The sequence below is a fragment of the Nanorana parkeri genome, unplaced genomic scaffold (assembly GCF_000935625.1).
Source record: "Nanorana parkeri isolate BGI_ZX_2015 unplaced genomic scaffold, ASM93562v1 scaffold902, whole genome shotgun sequence".
Classification (NCBI taxonomy): domain Eukaryota; kingdom Metazoa; phylum Chordata; class Amphibia; order Anura; family Dicroglossidae; genus Nanorana; species Nanorana parkeri.
Genome location: NW_017307170.1, coordinates 244,729 through 264,618, shown reverse-complemented (window position 1 = coordinate 264,618; position 19,890 = coordinate 244,729). Strand labels below are relative to the sequence as shown.

The 19,890-nt window shown below is 41.9% G+C and overlaps 1 protein-coding gene across 1 annotated transcript in view; it reads left to right on the top strand.

Annotated features, from left to right (window-relative positions):
• SYT6 (synaptotagmin 6) overlaps positions 1-19,890 on the top strand; it is a 401,413-nt gene that overhangs the window by 290,492 nt on the left and 91,031 nt on the right. The window contains exon 3 of the mRNA XM_018565948.1: positions 10,504-11,062. Within this exon, the coding sequence (XP_018421450.1) occupies positions 10,504-11,062 (559 nt within the window). The remainder of the gene's footprint in view (positions 1-10,503; positions 11,063-19,890) is intronic.

Here is a 19,890-nt window from a genome sequence, read left to right as displayed (position 1 = left end):
GGGGGGCAGAGGGGGTACACTCAAACAAGGGGTGAACACAGGGGCAAAGAAATTGTAAAAGGAAGGAAATAAACAAAAAGGTTGGGATTTGACCCCAAAGCAGGTCTAAGACCAGCAACAGTGCCAAAGGAGCGAGTACACCGAATGCGGGGAATGTGGCCGGAACCAAAAACCGCAACATGAAAAGGCAGAGGAAGTCCGCACTGAGGATCTCAGACTGCACCTCACTTGCATTGAGTGTGACACCAAACAAGTGAAAACAAGAGGATTATATAAAATCAGTAACATGAATGTGGAAAACAGAACAGAACAATCATACATCCCTAATATGTGAAAACTTTAAAGACATAGAAGTCATAACGCTGACAACGCAGGCAGGGAGCTACCAGAAACCTCTGCCTCAGTCAGTTATCAGTGACGTGAAAGTATACAATTAGGTTATATGGTGGTATAGGCATGAGGAACGCGGCCCCTCCATGCAAAAAGATATTGCATCTCACCAGTCATGGCAGGACCAGTGTGAAGTGAAGGTAGCTGTCACAGGCATTCAGTGTGATGGGCGCTTGAAGTTGAAGATGCCACTTTCCAGGAGCAGTCCTTCAGTGGATCCAGTGCTGGGAGAGCGTCTTGCCATCCAGGTAGTTGTGGAGCGTGGATCAAGAGCGTCTCACAGAACTGGGCGAGGTCTTCCAGGTGTCGAAGGACCGTGGATTTCCCTTGTCTGCGGGCAATCAGACATGAAGGGAAGCTCCAGCAGTAGGAGATGTCCTTGTTTTGCAGAACATCCAGCAATGGGCGAAGCGCTCTGCATCTAGCCAAGGTCTCTCTGGCCAGGTAGGCCACCGATCCTCAGGTTATTCCTGTGTCCCTGGTTCTCCTGATCCTCCAAACGATAGTACAGGTCATGCTGGGCGTGAGCATAGCTGTGGAATTGTTGTTGCAGCGAGGTGATCGCTTGTACGTGGGTGTCCAGGTGGGTTTCAGAGTCCTCCACGCAGTTTAGCAAGTGAGTGACTTCACCCCGCAGGGATAAGATGTCTGCCTTCAGACAGTGGTCCAGAAAACATCTTGGATTTGGTAGGTAGGGCCCGCATCATGGCATCAACAGCTGCGGGGAGATGACAGTCTCCCTCTGAGTCTGATCCCTGGCAGAGGGAGTCAGTGTCGCGGTCATTCAGTGAGGACCAGGGACAGATGGAGGAGCACTGTGGAGGGCATCCGGCACCAAAACATTTTTTAGTAGGGTTTTTTTAAATTTTATTTTACTTAACTTTTTTTCTTTACTTTTTTTTACAGGCCTCCTATGTGATAGCACATTGGAGGTGACAGGTTCTCTTTACCGGGGAATAACAGCTGCCTACTGAGGCAGCAGAATGTAAATACAGCATGCAGTGGCTGGGAGCAATAGCCAGCCTGCTTTTGGCAATTTCAAATTGCAATAGCCAATAGCAGGCTGGCTATTACACCCATTCACTGCCTGCAGTCAATCATCAGAGGAGGGACCAAAGGAAAAAGTTCTCCTTCAGGTCCTCCTCTGCTGATTTTGTGTGTGAGTGCAATAGCACACAGGAGGGTGTGTGTGGGTGCAATAGCCAGCCTGCTATTGGCTATTGCAATTCAAAATAGCCAGTAGTAGGCTGGCTATTTCTCCCAGCCGCTGGATGGGAGATTTGATGTCAGCTTTCTACCACCGTCAGAAGAGGCAGCGCGGGGCGGCAGTGGGGTGGCAGCAGAGCCACAGAGGGGGTGCAACAGAGAGGCAGCATGGCAAGGGGGCCCAGGAGACACAGCGCAGGCACGGATGAGCAACAGAGAGGCATCATGGGCATGGGGGACCAGCAGAGAGTCAGCGTAGCCACAGGAGCAACTGAGACACAGGTAATGTGGAGACACAGAGGCTGACAGGCACTGATACAGGCAGGGAGGAAAGGGGATACAAAACACAAAGAATCCCCAGCTCACCTGCCAGCTAGCCTGCAACCAAACAAATTGCCCTGTCAACAGTATGCGTTAAAATCAGAGGTTTTAGTTGCAGAAACTTTTGGCCTTATCATTGATTAAATCAGTTTGTTGTTGAAGCCCTAATGTGTAAATCCCCAAGCTGATTTTATGTAACTCATATGGATGTATCCAGTCAAAGCAGATTCTGAAAGCAAGTGTAGCACTGGCAACCTGCCACTTTAAGCAAAGAGAGCAGCACTGCCCAGGCATTACGGCTGTGCACAAGATTAAACTCCATCCCCACTGTTGATGGATAGCCCTGTGATTGGCCACATTGGTGGCTAGACTTAATCCCACCCATGAGACAAAAAAAGGAGAGCAAGGGAAGAAGGAAGTGTGAGCAAGCAAGTATGTGCTGCAGAAAGAAAGACGTACATTGATACCTGAAATGAAGGGGCAGGCTAGAGAGGGGAGCCCCAGTTTGCTGTAATACCTTTTATCTGACTTCTGGAGGCATCTAAGGATGGAATGATCTATCTTGCAGTCATTGTTATTCAGCTTGGGGATATTGCAGCCAGAGTTGGATCCACCTCTATCCAGACTGCTGATTCAGTTATTTGGCTGTCTACAGACTGCTGTCAGAAGGACATGCAATGGGAATCTGAGTAGTGAGTGGCTTTTTGGTCACCCTTGGCTGTATTGAACTTGCTTATTAGAAATCCTCAGTTGCTCTAGGACACTTTGGGAATGCTCCTCCACCCTTGGATTAAAAATATCTTTATTTGAATGGTGATTACTATCATGACAAGTTATGAGGCCCCACCACCTGCAGACAACACACATATCATTTCATGGATCAGTGGTTAATCCGGGCCTTAGGGTAGTGGCTAGGCCACAAAGACCTTATATATATTTATAATATTACACTGGATAGGTGTTTATTGCTGTTTTGTTTATTGCTGCAAGCAAAGTTGCTCAGTGTTTTCTGCAAAACCATTCATGGGTGAATTAGGGGAAGGAATGCTCTCTTCCCACTGTTCCACACTATCTTGTATATCTTGGTGGTTGATAAAATGTTAACCATGCTATTGTTAAATCTGTTTAATTAGCCCTTTTCCTTCACAGCTTCCTGGAGTCTTTGTGTAACACTATTGCTGTATCAGTAAATTGCCAGGTACAATTAAAGGTTGGATCACCAGTGGAAATAGTAGGAGAAACCAGCTAATCTAGCAGCTGCTTCAGGAGTCATTGCTACGCACGCAACTACTTTCCTTGCTCCCCTAAGTCTACCAGTTTTGTGCACACTTGAAATGTGCTTATATGGCTTATTGGGCAGAGAACACTGGCTTTGTGCTGCCACAGTGGTTGCATAGAATATGACAATCCATAGCCATAGTTAATATTCATACAGATGTTAGATAAAAAAATTTGGTGTTTGCATTATCTATACATTCTCTAAATTGCTTGCAGGGTGTCAGGTAGTTTTATTTGTCCATGCATCATGCCTAGAATATTACATCATTTTAGCATGTCATGCAGCCAGGAGGTTTAGTTTAGATGTGTAAAGGCTCAAAGAATATTACAATGGCTTGATGGGTAGATATGAAAGATAGGGAAAAAGTTGGCATTCCTGGACAGGCTAAATCTGAATATTGAGCTTGCATGTCTGAAACCCAATAAAAGCAAGGGGGTGGGCTAGGAACAGTAGGTTTGGGCAGTGGGGAATAAATAACTAGATAAAGCTGCATATCCTCCAGCCAGGAAGTGACGAAGTTCTGTTCGACTTGCTGTAGTTTCTAATACAGACTGTAAGAAGCCTAGAGTGTACAGGGAAATCAGAGTAAGCAATTTCAGTATGGGAGAGGAGCTGGTTTTACTGTGCAAGAGGCAAGGCTGAAACTCACATTTAGGGAGTAGTCCATACTTTGAAAAAATATATTAAAAAATCATTGTAAATCTGGACAGGCATTCTAAAATATTTCTGGGGGCAATTTTCTGTAGTCATAAACACAAAGGTTCCATCCAGATACTACCAGGGTGTATATAGAAGGAGTCGTTTTTCTGTAGGTCAGTGATCAAAGTAACTGGTTTAGGCTAGAGCTACAAGGGTGATATGTGATTGCACAATCAAGAGCAAAACATTACTAGAGAGAAACCACCAGCTTTAGAACACACAGCAAAAGCTTGGGTGATTTTCAGTTACATGGTCAAAGTAATGGTCATAGACAGCAGCTTAATGCTCCATGTAGATTACATTTTGGATAGTAGAAGCTATTTTTTCCCCTATCTTTTGACTTTGCATGCAGGCATGTGTGGTAAGGTCAGTGGCAGGTGAGGCACCCCACTCTGGCCTGGTCCCCAAGTGTGGAGGAGTGTGGGAGGAGACATGGAAGAGTCTCCCTGTCTCTCTCTTGCTTGTCACTGATGAGGTATCCAGATGGATGCCGTCAGTGTTTTGGTTTTTTTTTTGGCACTTTGCCATTGGTCCAAACCATCCACAGAGCTCAAGCCTCTGACTCCAAGAGTCTCCAAGTCAGAGGCTGTTGTAGTTCTGACTTACTGTGTTAGGTTACACACAGCAGTGGGGAAGCCCTACCTATAATCTACCATATCTGTCAAAAGAGACAGATAATAATTACCAGGTGGTGCTCTGTAACCATGACAGGTTACACAGTGAGGAAGCTTTCTCCGCTGTGTATCCTGTCAGAAGCCAGTGTGAATGGAGAAAAGCTGACAGCTTTTTCTTCCATAATGGTGGGTGACGCTCTGCCTCCCCTGCCTCCCCAGACCGCACGTCCATGGGGAAGTTGCCTCCATATGCCATTATTAGAATTTTTTCAAGTTCTACACTATCCTCTACTATTGCAATTGATCAGCTGGAGAGAAATCATGGAGAATCCTAGAGTCACAAACATTCAAAAATTGTGGACAGCACTCTTTTTTCTTTGTTGAAAAAAATTTTTTGCCTAAGTAGCTCTAGCTTCAACTCCTTATTCCCTTTTTTATGTTTTAGATACAAACATGAAGCCACATTGTTGCAATGATTAATTTCAACATACTGTATGCAAATGATTTAAGTTTAGTCCGGTAACAATCTGATTATTCAGGATGTATTAAAGGGGAATTGAATTAAAATTCAAGGAGGTCGGTGAGTAAAATTTTCATCGAGTCAAGGTCCAAATCACAGTCCAGACAGAACGGTCACTCAGCCAGTGTCCGTACCATTCTCTTTCCCCTCACTTAACAGTGGCAGTCATGTTGTGATTTCTGCTCTCTTCACCACGACATGCAGCAGATGCTCTCCTGTTGCCATCGTAACTGTCAGCATCGCTGATGTCATAGTGACAGAATCGGGACCCACCTTATATCTGGATCCAGCCTTGTCCTTCAGCGTGCAGATCATCAGTAGATACGCCCCGCTAGCTGGACCCCTTCTTCTCCTCATGTCTCCCCACAGACAGCACAGCACGAGTGCCCTTCCCTCTCATGCCTAATGTAAATAGCATCCAGTTAATGACCACCTCATTCTGCAGCCTCGTGGCTCCTTAGTACCTCATCCAGCAGTCCTGCTCCTCCAGGGTTGATGGAGAGTGGGCCAGACAAACGCCGGCCTATCCAGCTGCGTCTCTAACAAATGTGGGTTCCGCTCTGCTCTGCACAGCTGGTGAAGGTAGGTGGGGCGAGGGAGTGCCGGTGGGGGCCCCGCATTGGGATATGACTGGTAGTGCATGCACTGGCCTCTGAGGCTGGTGTATCCACTGTCCTGCAGCCATAACCCAGTGTGGTCAGCAATTGCGGTCTGGACAGAGCCACTATTGGGACTTAGTGACCCTTGATGTATTAGAACCTTAACACTTCCAGGGCACTCTGGAACACTGTGGATGTTTCACTATTGTGCTGTCTTGGTTTGAACATTGTGGAGTGCCGTATGCTTTTGGAATGGATGTGGTCATCAGCTGACACAGTAACGTCTGACTGTTCTTACAGAATTCCACCATCAATAGCACTTTTTGGCTACACAGTTAGTAGGAAACACACTTGAGGTTTGGGCTCTTGTCACTAGATAATAAGATCTCATTGTTGCTGTAATGTGGGGATTTTTAAGGTTTAACAAGTACCATATACAACGATCTATAGCCCCAGCTCTGACCAGTGTGTTTGCTGATCCCCCATCACTTGGCTTGGCTACGGTAATTCCCCTATTGTCCCCAGTTCAGATGATCTTTAATGCCTGGTGGACGACGGTGGGTGCAGATGAGGTATGGCCTGCCCCTGGATGCATATATGTATCACCAAATACAGTAAAGTTTGATGAAGCAGATTTAATTCTGTGAAATGCATCACTACCACTACTAAATGTCTTCGACTGTGATACAGTACCATGTCTAGCTCTCAGCCTGGATACCTATATTTATAGTACTGGACAAAGTGTAATATATACCTCAAAACTCTGTATAGATACAGGGATGATCTGATGTTGGTAGAAGTATACTAAGCTGGGTTACTTTTCTTCATGCTGATTTTATGACTGACTTTTTAGATTGCTAATAATAAAAATGTATACATTTTAATAGATCGTTGTATATGGCAGTGGTTCTCAACCTGTGTAACCTCAGGACCCACATTTGTCCTTGGTCATGAAGTCGCGACCCAAGTCGCACCGCATTGGAACGCACGGCATTGAGGTACCGCACGTTCCGATGCGGGCAATCAAACTGTGTACAGGAGATGCGTTTGGGGTGCCGTTCAAATGAATGGCAATGCAACACAACTCCCACACCAGAATTTGGGTTGGTGCGATTTTTGCGTGGTAAAATGCAGTAATCGCAATGGACTGTGCAATTAACGCTCTGTACTAGTGTGAACGGACCCTCAAAAATACTGTCAGACACACACAACCACAGACACAATCTCTCACACTCACATACACACTTCACAATAAAATACATTTGATTTCCTTTTTTTAAGATCCACACAGTCTCCCTATCATATCGAGAACTGTGGTGGATCCTCAGCCTGAGGTCCAGTGGGGGCTGCAGTGCTGTGACAGAGCTCCATCCATATTGCCATGTTCTCAGGTCCCCCAAAAGAGCAGGGGACCTCAAAAACCGTGGTGGTGTAAAATGTCAATCAGTGTCCCCTGTCACAATGTCTCCTGTCAGTGCAGAAGCTGGGGAGGCATTAGCAGGGCTGCGCTGCAAGTAGAAAACTTGCAGCACAGCCCTTCTAAAGACCCCTCCAACAGACCTCTCCCCCCCCCAGCTTCGGACGGGACGGGAGACAATATGACAGGGGACACTGGTGGGCATTGTGTGGGCTTGGAATACATAATGTTCATCAGCGTCCCCTGTCATAATGTCTCCTGTCATTGCAGAAGGGGGGGTATGTAGGGGGCATTAGCAGGGACTCTGTTGCAAGTAGAAAAGTCAGCACTACACAGCAGAGGCGTAACTAGAAACCTAGTCTTCCCCGCAGCAATAATAATTTATTATTGCTGCGGGGAAGGGGGGCAATTATTATCGCTGCCTGGGGGAGAATTGTTTTTAGGCAGGAGTTAATTTAAAAAAAAAACCCCCATGCAGCAATAATAATCACCCCCTTACCCGCAGCAATAATAAATTATCCTTGGGGTAGATTAATACTGCAGCCGGGACAGAAATTACTATTAGTTATTACCGTATTTGACGGCGTATAAGACGACCCCCCACTTTTTGTGTAAAAAATATAGGTTTTGGGCTATACTCGTCATATAAGACGAGTATAGCCCAAAATAATGTTTAAATGCACCCACTAACATCCATGGCGGTATTCCCGAGTGTGGCTCGGGGTTAATTTTCAGTAACATAAGCAGTAACCCCGAGCCACAATCGGGAATACAGTCTCTTACCTTGTCTACGATCCCCGCTGTGTCCTCCGTCTTCTGCTGAGTCACTCACGGCAGGCTTTCTATTCATTAATACAGGCCTGCCGTGATTGACTCAGTGCTGAGCCAATCAGTGCTGAGCCAATTCATTAATACAAAGCCTGTATGAATGAATAGAAAGCCTGCCGTAATTGGCTCAGCGCTGAGCCAATCACGGCAGGCTTTCTATCCATTAATACAAGCCTGCCGTGATTGCGCCGCAACCCGTGATGCTGCCGTGATGGCGACCCGTGATTGCCGTGATGGCGCCGCGACCCACTGCAGAAGGGCTCGCGACCCACTTTTGGGTCGCGACCCATGAGTTGAGAACCACTGGTATATGGTACTTGTTACACCTTAAAAATCGCTACATAACGCCTAGTATGTACTATGTAGTCAAACTGTATGCCTTCTGTTTAAAAATCTGAGATGTGGTGTTAGATGATTGTGTCCTATATGGTGCTATTGTAATTATTATAAACACCTCCTTGTTGATTACTCATTTGTTTACATAAAAAGTAAGGGGGCTCAATATAAAGACAGCTCAGGTGTTATAATATCCCTACACTCACTCACCCACCATTCTGTATCAAGATGACAGAAACAAGATAGAGCTCTTGAACCCCATCCATCTCCTACAGTCCATAACATAGAGGGGTGTGGTTCTGTAGACTTTGGAGGACAATGTATTTGATAACAGTCAGCACAAGTAGAGAGAACAAGAAAGTATCAATTTACAAGATTTCTGGAAGGATCCATACATATTTTTTGAACTTATCAAACATATATACCAAAATGCTTTCCATGGTTTATTTATCAGGCCAAATAGGAACGAATAAGAAAAGTTTATTGTTGGGGTTTACATACACTTTACGGCTTCCCGGCTGGCCCTTGTAATTAAACGGCCGGCCAGGAGCTTCCTGGATGTAACAGGCCGTCTAGCCCCGTCCACATGTGCGCGCTGCACGGCGCACGCGAGCGGGAAACTGTCAAAATTTAAAAACAGGCAGCAATGTCTGTTTGAATACAAGTGATCCGCCGGCTATAGAGCCGACAGATCGCTTGTATGTATGATCGGTGCGTCCCCCGCAGCGCTGGTTGGGACCAGCCCTGCAGCTTTGTGACAGGAGATCAGAGGGGATCCGTACACAATCTCCCTCCGATCCCCTCTCCGGTGTCAGAATGCAGAAGTGATGTATATTACGTCACTCTCCAGCTACAGAACCTCGAGAGAAGCTGGTGAAGCAGATCTCTTCTTCATCAGCTTCTTTGGGGGCCCCTAGGTGACATTAGGGGTCTTAAAGACCCCTGATGTCTCCATAAAGAGGACCTGTCATATCCTCTTTGCTATCACATAGGGGGCTGCTTGGCCCTTTTGTGATAATAATAAAGTTAAGTGGGAAAAAAAAAGTAAAAAAAAAATTACAATTCCCCAAAAAATTCAAGTCACACATAAAAAAGAATAAAAAAAAACACAAATGTTTTTTTTAAAAGTCCCAGCCCCACATACACGCGCACAAACATGCGTCGTGTGCGCATACGTGCGAAGACGACGATTGCACCCATTATGCCGCACATGTTGCATATCACTGCGAATGTTAGAGTGAGGTCAATAATATTAGGGCCATTATTCACTGATCACACTAAATTGATGAGCGGTAAAAGCTTTTAAAGCGTCGCCTGTGGCCAATTTTGGGTATAGTATTTTATTGTGATTTCGCAGGTGCACGCAATTTTAAAGCTTGACATGTTTGGTGTCTATTTAGCCAACGTGATCCCATCTTTTATGTTTTACCAAAAATATGGGTAAGAATAAATGGTTTTTAACATTTACGGTACTTTTTTCATTATATTAGTAAAAAATAAAAACCCCCAGTGGTGATTATATACCACCAAAAGAAAGCTCTATGTATCCCCCAAAAAATGGTATAAAATTAATTTCAGTACAGCGTTGCATGATGGAGTAAATGCACCGCAGCGCTGAATACTGAAAAATGGCCTGGCCAGGACGGGAGTGTAAACACCTGGGGGAGGTTGGGGGGGGGGATCTATCAAGACTGTAGCAGACAAAAACTGCAAAAACTGGAGCAGCTGTGCATGGCAACCAATCAGCTTCTCTCTTTCATTTTCAAATCTTAACTGAACAAACTGAAGCTGATTGGTTACTATGCACAACTGCTCCTGTTTTTGTCTGCTCCAGTTTTGATAAATTCCCTTCCTGGTCTTCAAGTGGTTGATAATGGTTCTCAAGGCACGCTAGTTTAACAACCAGAATCCAAAAGCTCTCATCATCTTTGGTATTTTATTCTAGAATACTATAAAACACAAATACTTCAATATATAGCACTGATTGTTTTAAAGCTGCCCACTGATGTTGTTTTAACTGATAACATCTGCCTTCAGCCTCATGCATTCTATAGTCATGGAGCTCCTAGGAGATACATTGTCCTATAGAAATGTATGTATATGACAATGTAAAAAAATGAGTGTAATAAATAACTACAAGGTAGCAAACCATAGTTGGAGCATGTTGTACCCTACAATTCTGATTGAGCACACATCACAATTATATTTAGTGCCAAGTTGTTGTACATAGAACACAAGTGCAAGTAGATGCCCATCAAGCTAAGTAACCTTTCCTATTTCAATGTTACTTCCAGGCACATCTCTTTCAAGAGGCATTTGCCCCGTCAGATGCAAGTGTGCAGTGTGGATTTTGGTACTGACACCTTACAAGTGAGTGAACAGCCAACCAGCATTGGAAGGATTAAACCGGAATTGTACAAACAGAAATCAGTAGATTTAGAAGATGGCAAAAAGGAAGACACCAAGACATGCGGAAAGATCAACTTTACCCTCAAGTACGACTATGAGAATGAAACTCTCATAGTAAAAATTCTAAAAGCTTTTGATCTCCCTGCCAAGGACTTCTGTGGAAGCTCTGATCCCTATGTGAAGATTTACCTGCTCCCTGACCGAAAGAGAAAATTTCAAACCCGGGTTCATCGAAAGACTCTTAACCCAACATTTGATGAATCATTCAATTTCCCTGTTCCATACGATGAACTCCCTAGTCGAAAACTTCACCTCAGTGTATTTGATTTTGATAGATTTTCCCGGCATGACATGATAGGGGAAGTCATTTTGGAAAATTTGTTTGAGGTGTCAGATTTGTCAAGGGAGTCTTCCATCTGGAAAGATATTCAGTATGCCACCACGGTAAGATGTTTATTTCATATAACCTATTTTCCAGGCCGGAAAGTCATTATTTCACGCTTCAGTTATGCTTGTCTGCACTAATCCTATTTTTCTGGTAATCTGCATTTTGGCCTTTGTGATTGACTATTTTCTAATGATCTCTAGAGTGTCTGGCAATGGAACAAGAGAGAATGGACATATGGATATGATTATATATGGACTTAAAATGACACCAAACTGAGGGGTTAAATTGTAAAAATGCATTCAAGTACCTTAACTATTAACAAAAATTTACCCTATTTGTATATCACTCGACTGTAGATCCTCAAATCATCTCTAAATTGGTGCTGACACTGTCCTTCCTTCTGGAAGGTGCCTACTTTTTTCCCCATGGTCCCTGTGTGTGTTGTAAAGTAGCCACCACTCCAAGCTGACTCCCATGATGGACTACAATCTCAATACAAATTGGTAAACTAATCATGAGATTGTAGTCTATCACAGGATTGAGCTTGGAGCAGTGGCTACTTTACAACACACGCAGGGACCATGGGGAACAAAAGTAGCCACCCTCCAGAAGGAAGGACCACATCACAAATCAGAGATGATTTTAGTATACAGAGCTGAGTAATACACAAACCTTTTTTTTAAATAGTTGAGGTACTTGAATGCAATTCCTGAGCTTAGTGTCCCTTTAATGTGGAACTATGGAAAAAATAAAAAATGACATTTATGATAGAGTCTGTCACTAGCAATAAGACATCTGTGCCCCAAGTTTTATTAACTGTTAATCCTGCCAGTAGATCCATTATTTTTCAACTTTCTTTGACAGGCCCAACTGACCATCAAAAGTGAAAGTTGCAGATTTTGGGACAAATTATTCAACATCAGCAGAGGTGCTTACAATGGTCAACTTCTATCCATATAGCTAAAACCCTTATCCCAAAAGGAAAAAAAAAAAGTTTGCTCTAACTGCTTAAAAAGTGTTAGCTGGAGTTAAGCCCATACTTTGTTAATTACTTATATAAAGTCCATCTAAATCTACTAGTCCATCTAACATTTTACCTCTATGAAGGTTAAAAATAGACATACGAGGCTCAAACTATTTATTTAATTATGGGTTGAATTTTATTTTTCTGATTTTTGAATCCGAAATTCATTTCAGTTTATTATTTGGAATTCGGATCTACTCAAAATTACGTTTTCGGTTTAGTTTGATGCTATTTTGTAGGGGTTGTTGGTCGTTTTAGTTCTGCAGTGGTCATGTTATTCTGTACTGGTCCTCTTATTCTGTACTGGTCATTTTAGTCAGTAGTGTTTATTTTAGTCTGTACTGGTCATCTTATTCCGTAGTGGTCCTCTTAGTCTGTACTGGTAATTTTAGTCCTTACAGGTCTTCTTAGTCCATACTGGTTATCTTAGTCCATACTGGTCATCTTAATGAAAAATCTGATTGGCCAGAGAACAGTCACATGTACGATTTCATTTTTTTTCCTCATTCAGATTCATTTCAATTCGGATGCAAACAAAATTCTTATAAATTCAAATTCTAAATTGAGAAATTTGGATGTGGATTTGGATTTGGAAATTTTTAAAAAATCCCTGAATTTCATTTTAGAACTTAACGAAAACTACATATCTAGTTAACAATGCTGATTGCAAATGTTGGCAATGCTGATCCTCTATACTGTAGATACAGTGGAGGTCAGGAGACAGGAGGTGTGTTTCTGGTCAGATCACCAGTTAACAATGATAGATTAAAAGCCTAAAAAAGAAAAATGATGCAGTCACCACATCTAAGGACTGGTAAGCAGCAATATACAGGTGAAACTCGAATAATTAGAATATCGTGCAAAAGTAATTGCAGTAAGTGCTGCAAAAGGGGCCCAAACCAAGTACTGAGTACATATGCATGCTTGTACTTTTCAGAGGTCCGATATTGTTCTATGTACAATCCTTGTTTTATTGATTGCATGTAATAATCTACTTTTTTGAGGTTGTGGATTTGGGGTTCTTGGGGTTTTCATGAGCTGTAAGCCATAATCATCACAATTATGACAAATCACGGCTTGAATTATCTTGCTTTGCATGTAATGAGTCTATCTCATATATTAGTTTCACCTTTTAAGTTGCATTAGTGAAATAAATGAACTTTGCACGGTATTCTAATTATTTGAGTTTCACCTGTATTAAACGTTTTTGGTTTTGGTTTTAGAAACACTTTAAAGCAATTTGTTATTGCTAAAAATGTGTTTAAAGGTACTAGCATTTTTAAACTGTCTTTACAGACATCTTGTTGCCTGACTGTCTTTGACTTCAGCACTTTCTTTATCACTTACCTGAAACAAGTATTTGTAGCATTAATGAATATTGGTAAGCAGTGGGGGTGCTCTATGTTTGATATTCACATCTACAGATCTATCAATATGATTACTAAATATACTTTTATTTTTTTTAACCCTCTTTCATAAGAAAGCACATCATGTGGATGGAATCACCAGATTGATTGCATTTAATCCCCTCTGCTCTCACACCTATATATTATTTTAGACGAGGACAATTTGGACCTTTTCTGCTGTGGGTCCATTGATTTAGGGATAACTTTGTAATTACTTACTGTGACACTAAACTCAGGAGTGAAATCTTACAAATGCATTCAAGTACCAAGAAATGGTAAGCATTCTTTTTTTAAAAAAATTGTGAATGTAACAAATATAAAATAAGTGTTATGCCAATTTGGCTGCACTTGCATTTTGGTTTACACTTTAAATGATTAATATACTCGTGTCAGTAGTACATCATTTTTTGACTGGGAAAGGATTGTTCAAACTAAAGCAATGGCTTAAAGAGAAGTAATAGGTCACAGCTACAATCTTTTTTTTTTACTAAATCCAAGATTGTGTGTCCAAAAAAGTTATTTACACGTAACTCCCATGCCTTGCATTATGCAGTTAGAATTATTTTAAAAATGTGGTTGCACAGATACATTTTAAGAGTGTAAACATGCCCTGAAAGCCTTCAGATATGAGGGATTTATTATCAATCTGGGACTCTCCAGGACTATAACCATTCTGATAATCAAGTTTGACCTCTAGATAAATGAGTACAATTACTAAGTACAATTAAATAACTGTACCAAATTTTGTTGGTTCACAGCCTTTACTAGGACCAAAAATTTAAATATAAAACTTTTTTTCTTGATTGCGTGAACGTATAGTAGAATCCATGGACAAATTGACCCTGTTTATTGTATCCATATAGTTTGTACACTAATCCTGTAGGTGGAGGTGACTGATTTTGCAAAACCCTAAACAGTCAGAGTTGAAACAACCTGTATACTAGTCTTTTTTTTAATTTTCTGAATAGATTTATCAGTAATTTGCATAATATGCAAGTCCAGGTATGATCATGTATGCCTGTGTTCTCCTAAGAATCAAGACTTTTCTATTTACATGATCTCTCCCTTGACCTCTCCTTTCTTTCCTGTTAAAGGTTCAGCTAATATGTACTTTATAGTATGTGATGGTTATAACTAAGTGGTTTTAAAGCCATGCCTATCTACAACTTAGAATCAAGAGACATACTGTATAAGCTCATCCAGTCTAGCTATGCACTGCTTGAAAATCAGGATTTTGCCCCAAAGTAACAATTTGGGAGTTATGCACTACAGTCACATATGTATGAGATAACAGACTTGATTTCATGTCAGAGATAGGCTTAATCTCATTACATTAATTGCATGAATGTATAGATGAATCACTTTTTTTCGGAAGCAGCTGTATGTGTGTATACACTTGAGCAGTTATTGGTGTTCTTGAAACATATTTTGCACACTGACAATACTATTACAAAACCTATTCAGAGCTCATTTCTCTAGTGAGAGCAACATATAACAGAGAGGATCACTTAATGCTCTTATGGTTTAAAAATCAAACTGCTTCAACAAACAAGACAGATGTGTGCACTTAATGGGGCATTTATAAAATGGTTTTATTCTTGTACAGGCTTCCACTGTGATGAAACTAATGTTTTACTAAAATGGGTCAACCAAAAACAGGAAAAAGGTATATTATTGTAGAATCATAGCTATAAAAAGCAATGCATGAATATAGCACTTTTAAAACAACTACAGGGAAAAAAAAGCAAAAGGAACAAATACTGCACTTTGAACTTTTCCTGCTGACTCCAGCATACTATTAACACTAGGGATGAATGAACCAAGCAAAGTTTGGCTCACAGGAGATTTAGCAAACTCAGCAGCAAGTACACGCACTCCAAATATATTGCCAAATCCTATGGAAGTCTGTGGTGCCAAATCTAGCCATTTTGGGGCTTTTTGAAGGCTAATATTCAAGCTATTGTTAAAATGTGCATGGGTAACTAGGCACATCCATGGGAGACGTATCAATGCAAAAATATTTTTGGGGGAAATACCATTTAGTGGGGAAAATGTATTTTATTAGCGATGGTGCTACTGCTACTAAATGACAGATTCGCTTCTGCCTTCTGTTTGTAAACAAACTGGCAGGGGATCCAGGGTCACACCACTGACCCAACATGATTATATAAGCATATTTTTTTCAGACACACAGAGGTACCTCAGGAAATTTGCAAACCTCAGGTTTGCAACGAGACAGTTGGTCTGCTCAGATATTGTTAAGGTAAGCATGTGTAAACAGACCAAACTTGTTTTCTGACAATGGTATAGTTGCCCTCTATTATTCATATCTAGCTTACAATGGGATATTGTTATGGGGAAACATTGTGTAAACAGCATGCCTAGGCTGGTCAAGATTAGTCAGCCTCGTTGGCACCTGACTGAATGTTGATGGCATTTATGGTGCTGTGCTGCCATCTAGAGTTAAAAAAGTGAGATACACCTGGCATAGGACTTAACACAAGTGTTAAGGGGCAACGCCCACAGGTGAGCTACCAACTTTTCTGAACAAAAGCAGCAGCCCAGGTTCAATAGATTGGGACTTCAGAGAAAGAGGACTTCAAGATGGGATGTTGACCAAGAAGGATGCAATTGGAACAAAGGATGACTAAAGTCCACATTTCGAGAGACTGCAACCAGAAGCCATTTTCCTGAAAAAGAGTAATCGCCACAAAGTCCTGTTCTTTACAGAATTTGTAGGCTGAAGCTAAGTACCTTTAGTGTATCCTTTTATAGAAACCATTGCATGTGCTAGAGACGTATAGTGATTGCATGTGTATGTTTGTTTGTAGTCAGCCTTATCTTTGTTTTTGTATTGTTGTTCCTGTAACTAAGCAGTTTGTGCACACAGCATTTTTGTATAGTAAAGTATATTAAATACTACTGGGGTCAGTTTCCTTGGGCTTTACTACAAGAATCAGACAACAAATAACTGTAAATATTTTGCCAAGCATTACACAAACTCACAAATAAATGCAGCCCCAACATATGCAGCACACAACAACACAGTAACACTGTAATGTATATGTCATTTATTTTTTAACTTTTAAATGCCATTAACAGTCAGTTAGCTGCCAAAGAGGCAAAAAAAAATTAAAAATAAATAAATAAATAAAAAAAAATCCCCAGGCTAAAGTACTAACTTAACATCAGAATTGTAACAGTTTAAATTTATCCCAGGGAAGTGGTATAATCATTGGTCCTAAATAAACAAACAAATAAATAAATAAATAGTATCATATTTATTTAACAAATAATTAATACAAAGGGGAATAATGTCTTCCATGAGTGGGTATGCAACCAAGTGCATGTCGTGCACAATGTATGCGTTCCTTAGGAGGAATACATCTGCACTAGATGTGAGCGAGTTGTTTGTTTAGAAGCCCAGATTCTGGATCTAAGCAACAAATTGGCAACACTGAGGAGCATAAGAGTCATGGAAAAGAGCCTGGACATAACGCACCAGGCTGTCGTGGAGGGGGGTCGGAGGAGCAGGATCCCGAGGTGGGGAGCTGGGTCACTATAAGAAGGCGGGGGAGAGGGAAGAGTGCGAGAGGGGTCAGCCCTGAACTGATACACCCCAACAAATATGCCAGGTTGCGTGATGTCGGGATATTAGTACAGGGGGGACACTGCTGGAGCCTCCCACCACCAGGCGGACTGACAGGGTAATCTGTCATCGTAACCAGGAGCGTCGAACAGTCTGCTGCTTACCAGGGGCGCGAGTTCGACACATTGCGGAACGAATTGATAGATTACTAGATGGGGTTGGGCACGACCCCATTGTCATGGCACACATCGGCACCAATGACAAAATAGGAGGAAACTGGAGTGTCCTGAAAAAGGAGTTCAGAGACCTAGGTGCTAGGCTGAAAGAAAGGACCTCCATGGTAGTCTTCTCAGATATACTACCGGTGCCAAGAGCCACTCCGGACAGACAGCGCGAGTTGAGGGAACTTAACAAGTGGCTCCGGACCTGGTGTCGGAATGAGGGCTTTGGTTTCCTGGAGAACTGGGCTGACTTCTCAGTCGGCTACCAGCTCTTCAGCCGAGACGGGCTGCATCTTAATGGGGAAGGTGCAGCATTCCTGGGGGGAAAAATGGTAGAAAGACTGGAGGAGCTTTTAAACTAGATAATGGGGGGGAGGGCATATAAATAAAAATATTAAACTTAAGTAGTGATAACCTTAACATGAATACATATAATAAAGAGGGAAGTAACAAAGGGGCAAATAGTGGGCTCACTCCAGTCACCAGTGCCAATGCAGTCAATATAGTAAATCCTATAGCTGAAGATAATATAAGTGATACCGGAATACCAATATCACTTAAACCTTTGTCCAATAACAAGACAGGAATTAAATGTATGTACACAAACGCTAGAAGTCTGGCAAATTAAATTAGAAGAGCTTGAACTTATGATATTCGAGGAGGACTTCGATATAGTGGGAATAGCGGAAACCTGGCTAGACAGCGCACATGATTGGGCCACCAACATAGAGGTACCCAACCTGTTCAGGAGGGACAGAGGTGGGAGAAGGGGGGGTATGCATTTATGTTAAAAATAATCTAAATATGCATATAAGGGACCACATCACGTCAAATAGTGGGGAGGACGTGGAATCCTTATGGCTGGAACTGGACATGACGGACGATCGTCGTAAACTAATGGTGGGCATTTGTTATAAACCTCCAAATATAGGGGAGGAGGGGGAGGCTCATCTACAGTCTGAAATAGAAATAGCTGGGAGGGAGGGCAATGTAGTCGTGACGGGCGACTTCAATTACCCGGACATAAATTGGGCAAATGGAACCTCAAGTTCAACAAAGGCGGGCCACTTTCTGAAAATGTAGCATTACAATTTCATGGACCAAATGGTGGAGGTCCCAACTAGGAAAAATGCCATCCTAGATTTAATCATTGCTAATAATGCAGAGTTAATTGAGGATATTGTTATTGGAGTGACACTGGGAAATAGTGATCACAATGTGATTACTTTCTATATTGGATACTGGAAAGGGAAGCGGGCTGGTAGGACAAGAACCCTTAATTTCATAAGGGCTAACTTTGATAAACTGCGCCATCTAGTGGGGGACATCAAATGGGAACATTTATTTCACAAACTGAACTCGGACCAAAAGTGGGAATGTTTTAAAAACACTTTACATATTGCCATTGCCAAATGTATACCGTTCGGTAATAAAAGTAAAAGATCACAAACAAAAATGGGACGGAGTACACAGCGATATCTCAGTGTTTGCTGACGATACCAAAATTGGGAGGGTAATAGAAACAGACCAAGATAGTGTAACATTGCAGGAGGACCTGGATAAAATAGGGGAGTGGGCAACTATGTGGCAGATGAGGTTTGATGTCGATAAATGCAAAGTTATGCACCTTGGGAGCAATAATAGGCAAATGTGTTATACAATTATGGCTATGCCGCTAAGGAAGTCGAAAATGGAGAAAGATTTGGGGGTCATTGTAGACCATAAACTGAATAATAAATTACAGTCCCAGGTTGCTGTAAGCAAAGCTAGTAGAATCTTTTCCTTCATCAAGAAGGGAATATTTTGCAGGGATAGGTCTATAATTTTGCCACTTTATACATCAATGGTTCAGCCCCACCTGGAGTATGTGGTGCAGTTTTGGGCACCGGTCCACAGAAAGGATATCCTTGAACTGGAGAAAGTCCAGCGGAGGGCGACCAAACTCATAAAGGGGATGGAGGATCAGAGCTATGAGACACGTCTACTAAATTTAAACATGTTTACGTTGGAGGTAAGGAGATTAAGGGGGGGCATGATTTTCATGTACAAAATGTTCAATAGTCATAGCAACATTAGCAACAAACTCTTTGAGATTAATTCCGTAACAAAGACTAGAGGACACCACCTAAAACTGGTAGAAAAAAAATTCAAACACAAGGGGCGAAGGGGGTTCTTCTCAGTCCGCGCGGTTAGGGTCTGGAACTCGCTGCCTCAAGCAGTAATTTCAGCAATTAGTCTGGAATCATTCAAGAAGCTTTTGGACGACTTCCTGAGAGACCGAAATGTACAAGGGTACAGGTACTCTTAAGAATGAGAACACTCATGGACCTATACACACACACACAATAGGTTGGACTTGATGGACTTATGTCTTTATTCAACCTCAAATACTATGTAACTATATATACACTGAGTGGCCAGATTATTATGACCACCTGACATTTGTAGGCAAATTAGCTATAATTAGCTATAATTATAGCCAGACCATTATAAATAGGGAAGGAGGTTGTTTACCACGACAGTAGAAGTGATTTTTTTCTGAAGATATGGGTAAACAACGCGATTTAACAGCCTTTGAACGTGGGATGATTGTTGGCGCTCAAGCCATGGAGCGAGTATCAGCAAAACAGCAGAATTTGTTAAA